The sequence below is a fragment of the Oreochromis niloticus genome, linkage group LG20 (genome assembly GCF_001858045.2).
Source record: "Oreochromis niloticus isolate F11D_XX linkage group LG20, O_niloticus_UMD_NMBU, whole genome shotgun sequence".
In the NCBI taxonomy this organism is placed as follows: domain Eukaryota; kingdom Metazoa; phylum Chordata; class Actinopteri; order Cichliformes; family Cichlidae; genus Oreochromis; species Oreochromis niloticus.
Window position 1 is genome coordinate 36,604,473 of NC_031984.2, and position 20,615 is coordinate 36,625,087.

At 41.1% G+C, this 20,615-nt stretch overlaps 1 protein-coding gene across 2 annotated transcripts in view; it reads right to left on the bottom strand.

The window, feature by feature from the left end:
• The window catches only part of LOC100706982 (ephrin type-B receptor 2), a 62,320-nt gene that overhangs the window by 9,049 nt on the left and 32,656 nt on the right, over positions 1-20,615 (bottom strand). Inside the window, exons 4-15 of one of the 2 annotated variants that reach the window (XM_003459989.5) lie at positions 16,848-17,003; positions 13,234-13,569; positions 12,987-13,111; positions 12,678-12,840; positions 12,448-12,556; positions 12,044-12,111; positions 11,199-11,321; positions 10,576-10,823; positions 7,807-8,022; positions 7,561-7,710; positions 5,118-5,311; positions 4,865-5,020 (exon numbers count right to left, since the gene is read on the bottom strand). In XM_003459989.5, the coding sequence (XP_003460037.2) occupies positions 4,865-5,020; positions 5,118-5,311; positions 7,561-7,710; positions 7,807-8,022; positions 10,576-10,823; positions 11,199-11,321; positions 12,044-12,111; positions 12,448-12,556; positions 12,678-12,840; positions 12,987-13,111; positions 13,234-13,569; positions 16,848-17,003 (2,044 nt within the window). Of the gene's footprint in view, positions 1-4,864; positions 5,021-5,117; positions 5,312-7,560; positions 7,711-7,806; positions 8,023-10,575; positions 10,824-11,198; positions 11,325-12,043; positions 12,112-12,447; positions 12,557-12,677; positions 12,841-12,986; positions 13,112-13,233; positions 13,570-16,847; positions 17,004-20,615 lie in introns of both variants that reach the window. The other variant, XM_025901828.1, reaches the window with a different exon arrangement.

The following is a 20,615-nucleotide window of genomic DNA, read 5'->3' on the forward strand; positions in this document are numbered from 1 at the left end:
TGTGGAAAAAATAACTGAGTTGTTTGGTGGTGGAGCTACAACAGAGGGCAGCTATCCACCGATGTGTGACAGAAAGGACATGCCGGGAACGAGACCTACGAGGCGGCGAGGCGACCGCCGATCGACCGGTGTTTGGTAACGCGGAGGTCAATCGTGGATCAGGGAAACCGAAGGCAGGAGCGTGAGGTGAACTGAATTTCAGGTAAGAAGTTATGAACTGCACTCTATTTGGGTCAGATATAAACCGAGTTTAGGTGTAGTTTATTTTCGTTGTGCTGACTTTTTCAATCACTTACAATAACTCGTACTGCGTGCTAGCTAGCACGACGGAGTTTCTATACAGCTGTGTGCGCGCTAAGTTACAGATGTTGAACTTTATGACAGCCTCCCCTGTCATTCTCTCGCCTGTTGAAACTTCAGTCATGAAACTGATCAATGATCGGCTTTTCTCTCTTGTTTGTTTATCGCGCAAAACAACAGCAGCACGTTTAAGCTTGATCAGCTGTTGTTAGAATTCATTTGCTTTTAACTTCTAGTATCAGCTGATGTTTGCTGGAGCCACAGCTGTAAAAACGGCTGTTCCAAACCAGATGTCCTTACTGAATCATCAGAGCTGAACAGGTGATGGAGAAACAGGTTTACCCTTTAGGTGACATGAATGAGTTGAAGGGACGTTATGAACTGTTTCTGAGAGACAAATAAACACCAAGCTCCTTTTTTTGTGTAGCTGACGGCTGGTAACTGTGCAGGGGCGGATCTAGCAAAGCTTTTGCCAGGGGGCCAGGTAGGCCATTAACAGAGAAAGGTGGACACAAAGATATACTTTTCTTTCTTACTCTCATATAAAATATTTAGCTTTTATTAAATAGTTATCTGAATCTTACAACCAAAGTTTGTATAATAATACACAAGATTGGCTGTAGACCATTGTTCATCATTCAGAACACTGTGTAAAAATAACAAAAAACAAAAAGTGAATGCAAAAGTGCATAAATATTTATTTTACGTGTTTGATATGTGTGGCGGGGCGTGGTCTGCAGTGCCGCTGCAGGGGAGGTGGACCCACCTGAGCGGCATCGGCAATCACGCCTCTCGGGCGTAGTCTGTGCTCTCTCGGCTGTTTTTTGGGTGTGTGTCGGGTTGTGAGTTGAAAAGCTACAGCCGGCTGTGTGGGTAAACCAACCATGTGTGAAAAGTAGCTAGCGCCGCTAGCGACCCTTCATGAAAAAGCACCCAGGCTTGGCTTACAGTGAGGCACTGACTGTCGTTTCATCACCCGATCGCTCGACAAGGGTCTGTGTTTTAGCTGGACTTATTTTTCGTTCACATGGGCCGATGATGCTGGTTGATGTGGAAAAAATAACTGAGTTATTTGGTGGTGGCTAGCCGGAGCTACAACAGAGGGCAGCTATCCACCGGTGTGTGACAGAAAGGACATGCCGCGAACGAGACATACGAGGCGGGGCAGGCGACCGCCGATCGACCGGTGGTTGCTAACGCGGAGGTCAATCGTGGATCAGGGAAAGCGAAGGCAGGAGCGTGAGGTGAACTGAATTTCAGGTAAGAAGTTATGAACTGCACTCTATTTGGGTCAGATATAAACCGAGTTTAGGTGTAGTTTATTTTTGTTGTGCTGACCTTTTACAATCATACTGCGTGCTAGCTAGCACGATAGGAGTTACTATACAGCTGTGTGCGTGCTAAGTTACTGACGTTGAACTTTATTTTATTCATAAGGGTTAGTTCGTGAGAGTTGCCGTACAAACGGAATCGTCCCACATTCAGAGAAAATATTACGATTTATTCTGTCGTTACGAAGCCTCCCCTGTCATTCTCTCGCCTGTTGAAACTTCACTCATGAAACTGATCAATGATCGGCTTTTCGCTCTTGTTTATCGCGCTAAACAACAGCAGCACGTTTAAGCTTGATCAGCTGTTGTTGGAATTCATTTGATTTTAATTTCTAGTATCAGCTGATGTTTGCTGGAGCCACAGCTAAAAAAGGGAAGTTATGAACTGTTTCTGAGAGACAAATAAACAGCAAGCTCCTTTTTTGTGTAGCTGACAGCTGGTAACTGTGCAGGGGCGGATCTAGCAAAGCTTTTGCCAGGGGGCCAGGTAGGCCATTAACAGAGAAAGGTGGACACAAAGATATACTTTTCTTTCTTACTCTCATATAAAATATTTAGCTTTTATTAAATAGTTATCTGAATCTTACAACCAAAGTTTGTATAATAATACACAGGATTGGCTGTAGACCATTGTTAATTATTCAGAACACTATGTAAAAATAACAAAAAACAAAAAGTGAATGCAAAAGTGCATAAATATTTATTTTACGTGTTTGATGTGTGTGGCGGGGCATGGTCTGCAGTGCCGCTGCAGGGGAGGTGGACCCACCTGAGCGGCATCTGCAATCACGCCTCTCGGGCGTAGTCTGTGCTCTCTCAGCTGTTTTTTGGATGTGTGTCAGGCTGTGAGTTGAAAAGCTACAGTCGGTTGTGTGGGTAAACCAACCATGTGTGAAAAGTGGTCCATAACGTAATGCTTCAAAGCGTGTTCATGCAAACATTGTCGGGTCTGCCGTGGTACAATGGGACTTCTGCTCATGAACCTGTGTGCACAGCGTCTGCAAATCGGGGCTGTACAAAGTAACTCCATCTTTACCCAAAACTGTAAGCTGTCATCTGTGAGGTGCGAGCGGTGTTTGTTTTTACCATAGTTCATGGTGGAGAATGGCTGCTCTTCTGAGTTTTGCTCTCTGTAGCTGTATGAATGGCAAACTACACTGATTAGCAGCGGCATAGGCACACTTAAAATTTCTTCTGAAATTTTCGCTTTCTAGTTATTATTATTATATATGAGTTTAAAATCCTCACTTGTACTTTTATGTCTTTATGAAGAGAGGCCTCCACTTATGTCATCGAGCTTCTTCAGCCTTACTCTCCAAACCGGATTCTTAGATCCACTGATAGTGCTCTTCTGGCTATTCCATGGAAAAAGTGCTATATATATATCAATTTTACCTTACCTTACACCTTATTACAACCCTATTTTCTAAACAAAAGCCTATAAAATATAAATAAAAACTCGAAAAGATTTGAAAATGACATTTTTGGCAATTATTGTAGATAAATTCAAAGTGAATACATAGTTTTCAGAAAACTGAAATTAATTAATATTAATCAATTTCTACTCCAAATGTAGCACAGATATTCCTTAAATACACTGCATCCTGAAAGTATTTACAGCACTTCACTTTGGTCCACATTTTGTCATGTTACAGGCTTATTCCAAAATGGAATAAAGTTATTTTACCACCTCAAAATTCTACACACAATGCAACTTTAAATAATTTGAAATTCCTGCAAATTTTTTAACAAAATTTCTGTGAACACTGCTCTGTGGACAATCCCTACTAAAAATATCACTGAAACCACTAATTCAGTAATCCTAGAAGCACTTGGGTATAAGATCAAGAATCCAGGTAGAGGATGCCTTTCATGTTAAAGGCAGGTGGAAGGCAAAATCTGGGAAGCCTAGAGGGCCTTTAGTGTGTTAACTCAGGGTTCAGTGCTAGGACCAATTCTGTTTACATTTCCTTGCTTCCCTTAGGCAGTATCATTAGAAAAAATAGCATACATTTACACTGCTATGCAGATGACAGAAAACTTTATCTATCCATGATGGCAGATAACACACACCAAATTAGAGGCCTGGATGGCCTCTAATTTTCTTCTTCAGAGTCAAACTGAGGTTATTGTACTCGGCCCTGAAAATCTTAGAAATATGGTATCTAACCAGATTCTTACTGCGGATGGCATTACCTTGGCCTCCAGTAACACTGTGAGGAACCTTGGAGTCAGTTTTGACCAGGACATGTCCTTCAATGCACATATTAAACAAATATGTAGGACTGCTTTCTTCCATTTGTGCAATATCTCTAAAATTAGAAATATCCTGTCTCAGAGTGACGCTGAAAGACTAACTAGTAGGTATGCATCCAGACTGGCGAACACAGGGCAGAACAATCATGATCATGACGGATCCCAATAATGTTATACATCATAGAACAACTGCCTGAATACCTGCTTGTCCACAACATGGAAGCTCATCTCAACCAAGGTGAGTAGACACATGAGTCCATACCTAAGGACCACCTGAGAAAGGTATTGGAAATTACACCAGAGAGCCAAAGCACCAGCTCCTGGTTGGCAGGGCAGTGCACAAGGATTCTAAGACCAGTACCAACATGAGCAGTGCCTAGTTTGACTACAAACACCATCAAGGCATGGAGACACCAGTAGGTCCCTGAATGCATGCTGTGGTATCTGACACAAAGAGATTAGCAACAGATCCTCTAAATCCCAACATTTCTGAACCATTTTTCCTTTGCGGCATGGCACATTATCCCACTGAAAGAGGCCACAGCCATTAGGAAATACTGTTTTCATGAATAGGTTTCTGTTTCTTTCAGACTACATTAAAGCAATTACTAACAGTTAACCACTGAAATGACAGGTAAGATACTATTTTTCAACAATTAAGGAGTCCACAGTAACTAACAAGTAACAACATTTATAATGTAGTTTCACTAGTCTGGCCCATTTAAGATCACTTAAAATCAAAGTGGGGTGTACAGTGTGTGGTCCACAATGTAAAATCAATTTGACATCCCTTGTGCACATGGTCGGCAACAATGCTTAAGGAGGTAGTAGGTAGTAATATCCACATAGATGGCAAGGTCCAAGGTTTTCCCTCACTCAAATCCTTACACTTCCCCATTGTTGCCGCATTCTAACTCATCATCTAGTGTGTGCATGTGAGACCTCTGTTTTTGATATAAGAAAAGTATCTAACATACTCCATGGTCATTTGAGACACCACATCAAAGCTGGTGAAGCCTTCACTGGTGAAGTTCTCCTTGTACTGGCCCATTTTTATGGCATCCAGCCACTCATCGACGGTGCTGAAAGAGGAGAAATCTGGAGTGCTGCGGTCAAGCAGAGCTAAATGAACACTAAATGGTGGACAGAAAAAGACAAAAGAACTAAAAGTTAAAAGATGATTGGGTGTCAGCAACTCTCAGTGTGAAATAATTTTTCTTCCTGTCATACCTTGATGACAGTGGTGTCATGGCCTTCAGGCTGTTTGGATTGCGGATCATCTTATCCAGTGTGCTGACAATCTGGCTGAATTTGGGTCGGTTGTTGCGATCTTTCTGCCAGCAGTCAAGCATTAGCTGATGTAGTGCACTAGGACAATCCATAGGGGGTGGCAACCTGTAGTCCTGCTCTATGGCATTGATTACCTAAAACAATTTGCAATTTAAAAACTCATGGTTAAAACAAAAGCCTTAGAGTAAGGTGCAAAATGTAAATAAAAACTGAATGCATTCAGATCATAATTCCAATTGCAAAAAGCTGCCAAACAGGACAGGATTTTAAAAAAGACAAAAAGAAATGACTTGCAAATCTCATTAACTGATATTTTATTCTCACATCAAATGTTTAAACTGAGAAAATGGACTATTTTAAGAAAAAGATGGGACCATTTTGAATCTCAAATAAGTTGGGACATGGACATGTTTAACACTGTGTACCCACATAGTAAAATTGGTATGGCCCAGATCTGGCCCACACAATGTGCTTACGCATGGGCCACGTACCGCAAAGAATGGCGGCCCTTTGGTGGCCCAGATCTGGTTTGCCAGAGGTGGCCCACACATGGGCCAGCACGAGGCCAGTTGCAGACACACTGCTGGCCCTGTACTGGCCCAGGGCAGTTTCAGTTCTGGCCCCAGATGTCAGCCTAATGTGTAGTTTAATCAAGCCATGTAATAACAACATGTGCCGGAACATAATAGTGCAAAAGTAACATGACAAAACTCTGTTCATGCAGTGAACTGACTGATTCTTATATAGCGCTTTTCTACTCTCACGGATTACTCAAAGTCCTCTATACAGTATGTCATATTTACCCAATCTCTCTAAACTGAGTGCTTCCTAACTACATTCATACTTTTGACATGCAGACTGGAGGAGCCAAGGATTGAACCACTAACCTTCTGATCAGTAGGTGACCTGCTCTACCTCCTGAGCTACAGCTACCCAGTGATAAAAATGAGTAAACCCTCACTAGGTTTTGGATAAAGTGTACACTCACAAACCTGTCAAACCTGCATTTGAAACGTTGACAACCATAGCAGTATAGTATTGCAACGTGGCATTTGGGTCTTGTCAAAAGAAAATTGTGTATATATGATCAGCTACATGAAACGTGCTCTTTTATTAATCAATAAGCAAATGTCTACGTGACTTCTGTCATGAACTCTTCTGTGATAAACAACTTCAAGCTTCCTCTTCTTCTAAGAACATGCAGATTTAGAAAAAGGGGAACCTCAGCTCTGAGTTCTTAGAATAACTCTATTTTATTTGTACACACACACACACACACACACACACAGACACACAGAAAAGTATAAATAAAGCACGCAGACAGTGATGAGACGCAGGTCTTGCGTTCCATGACTGCCCCTCGCGAGTGAAAGACAGCTGCAGTGTTTGTGTTTTCTAACTCAGGTGTGTCAGCTGAAGAACTACGGGGTGATTTAAAGAAATCCCCTGTCAGGTCTTCTAACTAAAATAGGAAAATAGGAACCTAAATAGTGCCATCATTGTCAGACCTGGCCCACATCTGGTTGAGATACACCCTGCCATGATACCAGTCAGTCCGAAGTGCCAGCTTGATGCTGGATCTGGGGAGGACCTGTTTTCTATGAGCCTGGGCCACATAAACCAAACCACAATCGGGCCAGATGTGGCATTCCATCACATAAACAGTCCCATCTATGCCAGGCCTGGCCCACACCTGGATGACATACCACTTACCATGCCAAAAGTCAGCCAGCAGTGCCGGCCTGACAGCAGATCCGGGCCAGACCTGTCTGCTATGTGGTTAGCATGAGCTTGCCACAGAGGTCACCACCTTTATGGACAGAGTCAATCATTACAGACCTCCAAACTTCACGTGGCCTTCAGATTAGCTCAAGAACAGTGCCTGGAGAGCTTCATGGGTTTGAAAACATTGAAACGCCTCGGATCCAGAGGTGTAAAGCACATCGCCACTAGACTCTAGAGTAGTGGAGATGTGTTTTCTGGAGTCACAAATCACGCTTCTCCATCTTTCAATCTGATGGATGCCTCGGGTTTAAGTAATTGTCACGAGAACAATACTTATCTGACTGTATTGTGCCAAAGCTAAAAATTTGGTGGCGGAGAGATGGGGTTGTTTTTCAGGAGTAAGTAGTGTGCATCAAGGTTTATTTAGTTTATTCACATTTCTCATTTCTCTGTGACCTACCGATTTCAGGGTACAATTTCAGTCACAAAAGATTTTCTCTGACCGACTACAGAAGCAATAATGGGCTGTTACCAGATTCTTTTGGCAGTAAATTTAAACTGCTTAACATAAGCCCAAGGGAACAATTACCACTATCTGGCAGTTTATCATTGTTTATCTTAAACACAAATACCAGTAATTTTAAAGGGCTTTACTTACATCTTGATTACTCATGTCCCAGTAGGGCCTCTCTCCATATGACATCACTTCCCACATGACTATGCCATAGCTCCAGCAGTCACTTGAGGAGGTGAACTTCCTGTACTGAATGGCCTCTGGTGCTGTCCACCTGATGGGAATCTTTCCCCCCTAAGAAGAAGAAAAAGAAGATTTATAATGCAGTTTGAAGTACTTCACTTGAAATGTACTGAATAAAGGTCTCCATAGTCACTGATAAGGACTCACCAGAGCACTGGTGTAAGTGGGGTCTGAAGTATCCTCTTCAAGGAAACGTGACAGGCCAAAGTCAGACACTTTGCACACTAGGTTGCTGTTGACCAAGATGTTCCTCGCTGCCAGGTCTCGATGGACATAGTTCATGTCACACAAGTATTTCATTCCTGCTGCAATGCCGCGCAGCATTCCCACCAGCTGTATCACTGTGAACTGCCCATCATTTTGCTTTTAAGAAAACAACATCAAATTAGTGTAAATTAATATAAATTCACTCCACACAAACCACATGTGCTGACTCTCCAAACATCACAGGTTGTTATAAAACTAAGTGAAAAAACACTGGACTCTTTTGGATAAACGTCTGAGCATTATGTCTCAACCACTCTGCCTGCTTCCATATGCAGCCTTTTTCAAGTATTAAACTGTAAAAATTCTCTTGAAAAAGAGAGTACCAGTGTACCAGGTTATATACAGCAGGCCTTTCAATTTTGTTTGGGGCTGCTTTAGCAAGAAACATTAGCATCTTCTAATACAAGAAACAAACAAAAAAACAAACAATAAAAACCAAGAAAAAGCTCAACATAGATTTATTAAGATTCAAGTTGAGGCACTCTTAAGATGCTTGTTGGGTGGTGGCAGAAACACGTGTTAAAATGACCTGGAAAGGCAATAATATGCACGTTTTTAGCAGTGGTTAGCACTCTTGGCTGCAGGCAGAACGTTCTTGGTTCAGATCTCCTGGTCTGATAGGAACCTTCTATGTAAAGTTTGCATATTTTCCCTGTGCCAGCATGGGTTTCTACTGGGGACTGGTGTTTCCTCTTAGTCTTAAGATATATCTGTACATAAGATGTATCTCTATTGGCAACTGAATTGGTTGATAGTAAATATACTGTATATGTACAGAATAACTGGCATGTGAGTACAAGTGATGAAAAACAATATGAGGTCAGTGCAATGAAAAATTATTACACATTGATGACAAAAATTGACAAATGTCTAGCTGTTATTATAGTGTTGCTACTGGATCAAACCAAGAACCTTCTGATGAGTAGATGACCTGGTCGACCTTCTGAGCTACAGCCACCCCAAAGTGGATGGCAGTCTGATTCCTGCCTATCGAGGGAAGGAGCCTGAGTTGGTTCAAGAGGTCAAGAGATACAGGCTAGATATAGTTGGGCTCACCTCAAGGCAAGGCTTGGGCTCTGGAACCAGCCTCCTGGGGATTGGACTCTGTTCCAGTCTAGAGTTGCTCTTGGTATTCTTTTCACTTTTGAAACCCTTTGGTTCAGGGGACCTGATGTCATTTGCACTTATGTGCCAAACAACATATATTATTATTCTTATAAATATTATTGTTATTATTATAACCCAACCTTCTTACAGTCACTGACTGGGATGATTGAGGGTGCTCCATCTGGTGACTCTGTTGTCCTACTGAACTGGAGAACTGGAGGGAGCTGATCAAGAACAACGACCTGCCTGATTTGGACTTGAGCGGTGTTTTGTGTTTGGACTTCTGTGCAAATCACAGTTTGTCCATAACGTATACCATGTTTAAACATAATGATGTCCATAGGTGCACGTGGCACCAAGACACCCTAGGTCACAGATATATGCTCTGGATAATTGGCTAATGAGGGGAGCTGAGCTGTCATCTCATCACGACCTGATAGTGAGCTGGATCAGGTAGCGGGGGAGAGGATTCTGGACCTAGTACACCCAAACATGTAGTGGAGGGAATGGGAATGCTGGGAATGTCTGGCAGAGACCATGTTACAGGAGATCTTTAACTCCCACCTCCAGCAGAACTTGACATTAAGTCCAAATGAACCATATTCTGCACATCTGTTGCTAAGGTTGCTGGAAGGAGCTGTGTCCGCAAGGTGTAATCCTCAAACCAGATGGTGGACATTGGAGGTGAAGGGAGCCATTAAGTTGTAGAAGGTTAGCTTTCGGGACTTCAGAGGCAGCTGATGGGCACTGGTAGGAAAAGTTTAAACAAATACTCAGGTGTGGGAAGAGTTTGTGAGGTCATGGAACAAGACTTTCTGTCCTTGACCTTGAAGTTGAAGTGACTGTCAGGTGACTCAGGAGGGTAAAGTGGTGCTATATTCACATTGTGTAGAGTGGGTGTGGGGTGCTGCTGACCTTAGTTTGCAGATAATAGTGTTAGAAATTAGATTTCTCAGAATGGTGGCTCTTCCTTGGAGATAGGATGAAGAGTTCAATCACTGGAGAGGGGCTCAGAATAAAGCCGTTTCTCGTCTACAAAAGGAGCCAGTTGAGGTGGTTTGAGCACCTGACTAGGATGCCTCTGGTGTGAGTTCTTTTGAACATGTCCCACCAGAAGGAGGCCCTGGGACAAACCAAGGACACTCTGGAGAGATTTACATCTCTTGGCTTGCTTGGGAAAGCCTCGTGTTCCCTGGGATAAGCTGGAAGAAATGCCTGGGCTTTTTTGATTAGGCTCTCCCCCATGATGCCCCGGATAAACAAAAGAAAATGGATGGATGGACTTTAAAACCTCTTGACGATGACTTCACCTAAATTCATAAGCTGGGATGTGTGAGAAGTGGACAACAATCAGAAAATGGCAATCCACAGATATAATAAAAAAACATACATGGAAGAATTTAAGCTCAGTGACATCTGACGAGTAACCACCCTCATTTGCTCATTAATGTTACTTGTTTTCACACACACACACACACACACACACACACACACACACACGTACTACTATACTTGTATTGAATTGTACAATGTCTCTTTTACCCTGAGGAATGAGTCAAGGGATCCATTCTCCATGAATTCAGTGATGATCATTACAGGGCTACTCTTGGTAACCACTCCCTCCAGATGGATGATGTTGGGATGATCAAACTGACCCATGATAGATGCTTCACTCAAAAAGTCCCTCCTCTGGCGTTCAGTGTACCCTGCCTTTAAAGTCTTGATGGCCACCAATATCTCCCTTTTCCCAGGCTGTCGGAGGTTTCCACTGCACACTTCTCCAAACTCTCCTGTCAGGTTGACAGAAGGTAAATGACATGTTATGTATTATATTGTATTCATTTTGTGTCATCTTCTGTCACTCTTAAAGTTTTTGTAAACTGCTGTAAACTAGGTATACATGATAGAGAATAATTAGGCAGAAAAGCTGTTTAAGGTGATTTTAGTTTCTAGCACTGTCACCACAGTGCAGTGACTTATTAATCTAACCTTTGATAAAGAAACCTTTGATATTACCTTCTTTAATTTAAAAAAACAATTAATATAATAATAAAGATCAAGACAGTCACAATCTGACGTACTAAGTATCATAAACCTCACCAATCACTGTCTGTCTTTACTTACACCTAACATCGTTTCCTTTCTAAGGCACCTCTTTGTTTTACCTGCTCCAATCACTTGTTCAATCTTTACACAGGAAATGTCAATCTCCTTAGCAAACTCTCTAACCGCTTCATTGGGATCTTCATATGTGAAGGGGTCAATGTAGATCTTCATTCCCGGTGACACTTCAACAGAAAAACAGAAGAAACAGCAACAGATATACATGCAAAGACTGAAACATGAAAACACAGGGAAACCAGATGTTAGGTCTAATTGTTGAATGTTGCCATTGTGTTTCTTAAATTTGTACAGTCTTAGTTCAAGCAGTATTATCAAAGCCATTCCTTTGATCCTGAGCACCTCTAACCACTTTGTGTTGGGGGAGGTTTTATTGTAGATACATCCTATCTGAAAGATCTGTTTCTTGTGTTGTAAGCTTCCTGCTTTTATGACCCTTTTGGTCAGCAGGAGGTCACACAAACGCACCCCCAAAACACACACACACACACACACACACACACACACACACACATTCCTACTTACATATAAAAGTTCACACATATACATACAATGCCTTAGAACCATGTGGGCGTTGCTTTGCTGTGTTTTGTGTGAACTGTCTCTCAATAAAAGGCAGCGAGAGGAGGCCATCGTCGGGGTCATTTTCGTGCTGGACACAGATGAGGCCTCCCTTGCGCAAGTAATCAATCGATCGCTGACTGTCTTGTTTTCTTTCATGATGAATAAGTCTCTAGAATTAGCGGGTTTGTGGGAACAGACCCAACACCAGATTTCTTTCTGTCATTTTTTTTGCCACATCCAATCTTGAAATAACATTAATTTCACAAAATACAGCACTAATGGCTATTAGTCTAAATATCAACAACTTGCAGTAAACGGTACATACTGTGACCGCTGGTGTAATGTTGGAGTTTGTCTGTATATTCAGATTCTGGTCTGTCAGAATTTCTTTTGCTGGAAACAAATACAAAAAAGACAGCATGTAGATCCATCAACTCAAAAACAAAAACTAAATCTATTAATGACATAAAAAATCAAACAAAACAGAGCACAGGGTGTGCTTTTATCACTAGTGTACAATAAAGACTGATGCTTGACAAAGACAACACAAAATATATGTTTACTAAGTAAATAATCATGACCTGACATAGTCAAGTCTTGAGTTTGAACTACTCCAGAAAAAAACAAAACATGTGTTTCTACCCCATTTAAAACTGTCAAAAATGTCAACATAATGTGGTGAAGAGTGCGACATTTTCTGGGGGACAGAGTGGACACAGAGCGGCTCACCTGCGACAAACAATTATGACGACAGTGATGGCAATAATAAAGACAACCCCTGCAGCAGATGAACCAATGATGAGGGGGAGCTTCTCCTGCATAATGGAGTTATATTCTTCTACAGGTTAAAAGACAAGAAACCACAAAATGTAATTTTTTTATTTAGAGTTACATATTAGGTAGTACACAGGGGAAGAAATACGTCTGAATTTAGGTTTGTCAGTAAATCTGATTCCTACCTTCAGTCATGGTTTGGAAGTACATTTTACCACTGAAGCGTCCAAATCCAGCGACAGTCCGAGCCCGGACCTGAAACACGTATATGGTTCCAGGCCTTAAGCCCCGTATGACTGCGGTGTTGGTCTGACTCCTCGTTAGAGATGAGTTCCATTCTGCTTGGTTCTGAATAACACACACCAAAGACTTTAAATCAGGCAGATCTGTCTATAATTGAAACTTTTGAGTACAATTCAAGAGCCAAAATGTTTCAGGCTCAGATGCCTTGAGGTGACTGTTGAAATGAATTCAATCAGTTGGCACTGATGTACCTTCTCATAATACTGCAGTTCATAGTCCAGAATAACACCATTGGGCTGATCTGGCTGGGACCAGGACAGAGTGATGCTGTTAGGAGTTCTGCTAACCTGGTGGATGATGGACACTATTGATGGTGCTGAGAAAAAAACAAAGAGAATCTGAAGGATGTAGAAAACATACTAACAGGCATTTAAGCTACTAAAACAGAAGTTAATACTGAAATCACTGAAATATCACTTGAGTAACATCATGCCTCACCAGCCTGGTTTGTGGTGATGTTGACAGATGTGTACTGTGGTGAATAAGGGCTCTGATCAGACACTCCATTGACAGCTTGTATTTCAAATGTGTACTGCGTGTGAGCCATGAGGTCACTGATATGTACTCGGGTGTTGGTGAGTCCCAGCTGACGTGGGATAAACTGTACGTTGTCACCACAGCGGGTGCAGCCGCTGCGGCCGCTGCCACAACTCTTACATATGATGTTGTAAACTACATCTTCTCGGCCACCACTCTCCTTTGGTGGGCTCCACTCCAGCATCAGAGAAGTCTCATTTACTATGGAGATGACATTTTGTGGTGCAGATGGAACAGCTAGAAGACAAAGGGGGAAAAGAAAATTATGCTAATAGTAATTACTGCCTGTTATAAGTTTGTTACTTTTTTTTCCCTCAAGCTTGCACCTCACTAGCTGAGGATTGCAAGCAAAAAACCAGGGTCTATTGGATGGTGGCGTCAGTCCTGCATCTTTTTCCGGAGGTTTTTTTTTGGGGGGGTGGGGCAGGTGTATTTATAGGTTATATAATTATAATATAATACTTATAATTTATAATGACAATAAATTACACACAGGGGAACTCGATTATCAAATTAAGTGATTTCTGAAGCCAACTGATTGCACTGGAGTTTATTTAGAGGCATTAGAGTACAGGGGGCTGAATACAAATGCATGTCATGTTTTTCAGTTTATTTTTTTAAATTTTGAAAACCATGTATCATTTTCATACCACTCCACAGTTATGTATTACTTTGTGTTATCACAAAGAATCTCTATAAAAAACATTTAACTTTATGGTTGCAAGGTGACAAAATGTATAAAAGTTCAAGGGGTATGAATACTTTTTCAAGGCACTGTATGTGCCATGGCCTTTATTGTCCCTTGGGAGGTCTGCAGTTCAAATGGGGAAAGATGAAATTCAGGCTCCAAGTCTATATTTCTCTGCTGGACAACTGTGAGCTTCCTCTTCAGGTTAGGTCTTCAGGAAGAAACCTCCAGCAAAACCAGGCTCAAGGAGGGGTGCCACCTGACACGACCGGTTGGGATGAGAGAACATTGAACTGATGAAGTGATGGAACATTGACAATGCTCCATCAGATCAGATGCTTGTAGATGCAAAAACTGCTCTTTGCAACTTTCATACTACCAGTATCACTGAAACGACTGACACAGAAATCCTAGAAGCACTTCGGTATAAGATCAAGGATCCAGGTAGAGAAAGCTTCCCCACAGAGAGGGCAGCTGGAAGCCAAAATCAGAGAAACCCAGAAGGATATCAATCGGTGCAAAAGGGTTTCATGAGAGAGAGGTCCTGGATGAAAATAAGGTACAATTGGGTTTTCAAAACTGAGGCTTTTGAAAATGACAAAAAAAGGCTCACAGCTCTTGAAACTAGACTGAAGAGATAAACCAGAGAAGAGAATCACCTGTTCTGCTAAGATGCATCTAAGTGAAATTCACAAATAGCACAAATAAAGGGGCTCCTCCTAGGTACTAATCCAAACTGGCTTACACAGAGCAGAATAATCCTGATCATAAAAAAAGCCCTACAAGAATATGATGTCATCGAACTACTGCAAGAAAACCTGTTTCTCCACAACATAGAAGCTCATCTCAGGCATCATAGCAACAGAGGTGAGTAGGCACATCAGTCATTACATAAGCACAGCTCAGAAAGGTATTGGAAATAACACCAGTGGCCAAAAGGGCCGCACTCACCAGTAATGCTAGGGGTACTGGTGGGCAAAACTCATAAGCCAGGGTTGTCCAACTCCAGGCCTCAAGGGCCGGTGTCCTGCAGGTTTTAGATGTGTCCTTGATCCAACACAGCTGATTCAAATGGCTAAATTACCTTTTCAACATGTCCTGAACCCTGATGGGATAAAAAAGCTGGCCAAAAGAGGAAATAGAAGCCACTGACATCAAGACAAGGAAGCTCCTGACCATGCATGGAGGGTTTCACCCCAAGTCCAATACCCTAAGGCTGTATGCTAAGTGAAAGGAAGGAGGCAGGGACTGGTGAGTTTCAGCACCACAGTACAGGATGAGACAAAAAACATCCACAAATACATCATGAAGCTGGCCACGACCAACCATGTGCTCATTGAATACCTCAGGCAGCAGAAACCCAAGAAAGAGGAGGAAACATCATGAAAGGCCAGCCCACTGGGAGACGCCCCTAAGGGTGATGGAGAATGGCCGAGCTAGGATCCTGTGGGACTTTCAGGTACAGACCGACAAAATGGTGGTGGCTAACCAACCGGACATAATAGTGGACAAGCAGAAGACGGCCTTAGTGATAGATTTAGCAACTTTCAAACCCCCAGCCCAAATATCACCGGTGTGATATGGGCCATATTACATGCTGGTACTGGGACCTGGGCCAGTCTAGGCTCCAGAGTGTGGGGCCCACATCTGTCCCATGGTACATTACATAATTGGTATGGAATAATGTTGGTCAAAAAAATTAGGTTCCCAATGAAGGTTTTCAGTGGGAAAGAGCACTGTGGGTTGCCCACAAAAAGCCCACACAGAGACTCAAAAGGCAAAATTGCTCTAGGCCTGACATGAGCTATCTCACATGAGGTCTACATTTTCTGTGGGCATGTTTGCTGGAAGATAGTTGCTGCGCGGTTGTAGCTAATGGGAATCCTCCTATGCACTTTGCCTTTAGAATAGTTAACTTCTTGACTTACTAATACTTACAAATATATATATGGTGTTTCTATGTAAGAGTTTAGAATCTCCCCACTGGATGTGAGTAGATTACGGATTGTAGTCAACTGAATTCAGTTTTTTACTCCTCCCAATTCAAGTGTATAATCCTAGCTACAGTGGCTGCAGGAAAAACACATTTTTGATCACATTTAGTGACCAGCTGCTTTGCATTTCCCCATAATAGTCACAGCCAGTTGGCATGTTTCTACTACTCTTTGTGTATAAAAACATTTCTGTAAACACTATATATTAACATGATTGAATAATATCAATATTTGGCAAAACATCTGAAATAAAAAATGATTTGATTTTTTTTCATTTTGTCTTCGTACCCTCATCCCTAACTGTTCATGGTAGATGGCTGCCCACACATACAAATATTAAATGGTCGTATATATAGTTATTTGTGATCTTTATATTAAAAACAACGTATGTGGCCGATCTGTAGCTACATATATAAGGACTATTTCCATCTCAACCACTATATTCAAGATAGCAGGGCAACATGTCAGTTTCTAAAATCAGGCACACCCTCCTGTTTTTTTAAAATTAATTACTTCTAAATTCATGAGAAGATGTAATTACACACAACTCAATGTATACATAGAGCAGTTTTAATTTTTCAAATAATCTAGTGTAGGTTATGACTAATCCTTGTTTCGCAACTTTGTTCACATGGATCAGCTTCATCTTATCTTTCTCTTCTGTTTCCTCTCACCCCAGCTGGAGTCAGTCTCAGTTGTCACAGGTTGTCGCGGGGTACACCCTGGCCAAAATTGATATCATCATCTTCACATGCGTAGGTGCTCATGGGCTAAGCCTATTTGTATCTGGTAGTCTGCTATCTGGGAATTGTGACAGGTGTGTGTATACATACTGGTACAAGGCATCTGTTGAGGGTCAGATTCAGTGCGATAGTAGCCATTGCGACAGACACAGTTAGTTGCTCCCTCGCTGGTGGTCCGGCTGTTAATGGGGCACTGTAAACATTTGTGGTCTCCCTGAGCAGCCTTGAAGAAGCCTGTAATACATGCTGTGAGGGGGAAACACATAGTGGTTAAATACATTTAAAAAACTTGCTGAGACAGGAAAGAAGAAACAATTAGCTTAGGAACAAATTGCACACTATACAAGTACAGAATAATTTCTTATGAGCCACAACTACAGATTAAGATAGTTTGTGTGAGCTTTTTCAAACGACTTTGCTCAGAAAGTAAATGTTTAATCATTATAGCCCACATGGCGGCAACTAATAAATGTACTGGACAGAAATGACTATAGACTCTACCACTGTAATAAAAAGCAAAAACATTTTCAGCCTGAAAAGTGAATTCTCTTTAATTTGGAAAAAAAACAAGTAAGCTAAGAATGTTATGCTTTTACAAATTGTATTATTCTTCCTGTTCTAATCTGATCTGATTTAATGTCACTCGTTTTTTACCCATAAAAAATACAAAGACTGGAAGTAAAACAAAATATGAAAACAAGAGAAAGGCTCTTAGAAAATAAACTAAAAAGAGACTAATGGAAAACTATTAAAGACAAAGAGAAGGAGGGCTTGTGTCATGGTAGGTAATTTAGGTTGATTTTCTCCAGACATTTAAGATTTTATTTTTTAGCTTCTGTGCTTCCTCTAGCCCAGGGGTGGGCAATCTCAGTCCACGAGGGCCGGTGTCCCTGCAGGTTATAGATGTGTCCTCGAACCAACACAGCTGATTTAAATGGCTAAATTACCTCCTCAACATGTCCTGAAGTTCTCCAGAGGCCTGGTAATGAACTAATCATGTGATTCAGGTGTGTTGACCCAAGGTGAGCTCTAAAACCTGCAGGGACACCGGCCCTCACCACCCCTGCTCTAGCCCCTTAAACTTATGGACAAAGGATGTAAGCAAAATGAAAATACAGTGAATACTTGAACACTAAATAAAACAAAAATGCTGCATAAAAGCAATAAACACCAGCTTCAACAAGAATCACAAAAATATATTCAAAGAATATGTCAAATAACCCAAACCCCTGACTTACAAGACGTCAACACAAAGAACCTTTTCAACTCAGGGAATCCAAACTCCGCTTTAAGTTTTCAGTGTTCAATTTTGCATCTCATTCTTCACAGATATTAACAAATCAGTTTGTTTTACAGCAGTCCTTTTCCTGCAGTCGAGACAACAAAATAGGTTTACCTCAAACTCAAAAGATCAAGAGGGTGTTTGTCTTCCTCTTTTAGTTGGCTTGTTTATTGGTCTTTACTCACAAGACCGTCAGTTCTGCTAGTCCTGTCACTCCAGTGATACGGTTCAGAATTTCCCAGTCTTTCTCCAGCTGGTTCCATAAACAAGTGAAGGAAGATGACAGTAGGAGTACTGAGATTCCAGAGTGTTGGAAGAAGTCAGTTGCAAGAGTAATAGTAATACATGCCACCATCTGTTTCCTGCAAAGGGTTTGAACAACTTCTTTGCGATTTCTGATATATGACTCGCCCATCTTCTAACTTTAAAAAAAAAAAGAAGTTCTATCAGTGTTTTTTAATGCGTGTGTGTGTGTGTGAGAGTGTGAGTGTGTGTGTGTGTGTGTATGTCTTTTCCAGGGCATGCCTAAATGTGGAACACTCCAGCTGTCACATGTGGAAAAGCGAGACCCTATCAAACCCAAGACAAACTGAAACCTAAGGAGGACATGACATCAACAGAGTGAGTGGAGTAAATGAATGTTTATGGTTGTGGTCAACATGCCACCATACACTATGCCTCAAAGCCAAACTAATGGATTCTGAAATAGTAAGTCCTTCATCCAGGTCTGAATATTTTCAGACTTATTATTTATTTGAAAATTATTTCAACATTTGAAATAAAGTTACTGCTGCATGAACATGCACAGAATTTACTCGAGGAAAAGATTTATTTATCTCAACAAGGAATTCAATCATTCCCCAAACCAGTTCTCATGATGCTGGACTTTACTGGAGGTATTTTTGTAGAATGCAGACACTATAAAGGAAAACACATGAGATGAAAAATATATGTACAGTATACAAATCTAATAATTTACAGTGATATATTTCATGCCTACCAACCTTACTGTGAAGTCAACTTTAGTCAGCTCCTCCTTAAACTAACTTAATTTAAAAGATTTTGCTTGCATTTCTGTTTGTGTACTGCAAATGTAACTTTTTCCTCAAACTGTCAAACGAATGTCTAAACTAGAGACCGCCCAACAGATTGAGCTAAGTGGAAAGTACAAGACGTGCTTAAATGTGTGTGTGCATGGTTGGAAGATCCAGTAAAAAAATAGTTGTCACTTTAATTCTGAATGAAAAAAGTTGGATTATGTATTGCATTGTTTCCCATACTTGTGCTCAGGTGTTTAATTCCAAGTAGGAGGGAAGGTTTGTTTACCAGTTTCCATTGTCCTTTTTATTGCATAAACAGGGAGAGACAACGATAGATTTGCCATTTAGAGACACTTCTAACATTCTGCTAAATGGTAAGTTGAGTGGTACTTTTCTACTCAATTTTGAGCACTCAAAGTGCTTGCTCACTGCAAGTCTCACTCATCCAATCACAGTGTGATGATTCGCTCAGGTATTTGCTCTCTGTCAGCTACGTCTCTCTTCTAATATGAAAGGGTTTTTTTGTCAGTCCCTTCCCTGAAACACATTCATACAGATCTTTAATCTATATGCAAATACGTCTATCTAACATTCACATCGAGGGCAACTAAGGATACTTTGACACAAGGACAAGGGATCGATTCACCAGCCTTCCAGTTGGTAGACAACCCACTTCAGCCACACCCATCCCTTTTTTATGACCGTAACATCTATAACATTTCTATAACAATTAAAACTGAAGGCTACGAACAAGCAGATAGTAAGCAAATCTAAAGGTTTTTCAATCACAGAGTGTTCTTGGTTTTTCACACATTACTTCAGCATTTTGTCTTAGGTTTTGTTAAATGAATAATGATACTCTGAAATACTCTGAAAATCACATTTTTGACCCCCCCCCTATTGGATACTCTATATATATTATCACTGTGACAGTGTTGCAAGTTTACGCCCACATATAAGCTACAAGATCTACAAAGCACTGTTTTACTATTTTACTTATTATTACTTTCTTTTAGTCATGTGAAAGGAACCTGCAAAGTAAGAATTTAATTGTGCTGTGTAACCGTTTGTGTTTTGCGGTGTAACTTGTAAGAATCCTTTGAGTGATATGCATGTCTTTACATGCCTTTACATGTCTTTACATGCATAAAAGCAAAAGCAAAGCAAATAATGTTGATCACAAAATCAAATCGATTGAATTCTACTTATCTATTTGACCTGCGTTGAGTTAATGCTGATTTGTAATAATGATCTTGAGAGGAGAGAGACTGATGAAAGAAAAGGCACACCCTGGCCTGAAGATGCGCTTATCTCTGTGTTCTGTATTGATATACTCCAACAAGCATCCCCTGGAAATTCAAATCCTCTTGAAGCTAATGAGCAGCGAGATGAGCACTACCTTCTGCTCATCTCGCAGGAGACAAAGCAATGAACAACTTATCTCTTCTGCACAAAACTTTTATAGCTGGTATACCTGGTCCTCATCTTTCCCCTTCCTCATCACATCTTCTTGTCTTTGTTGTACATATTTTCACT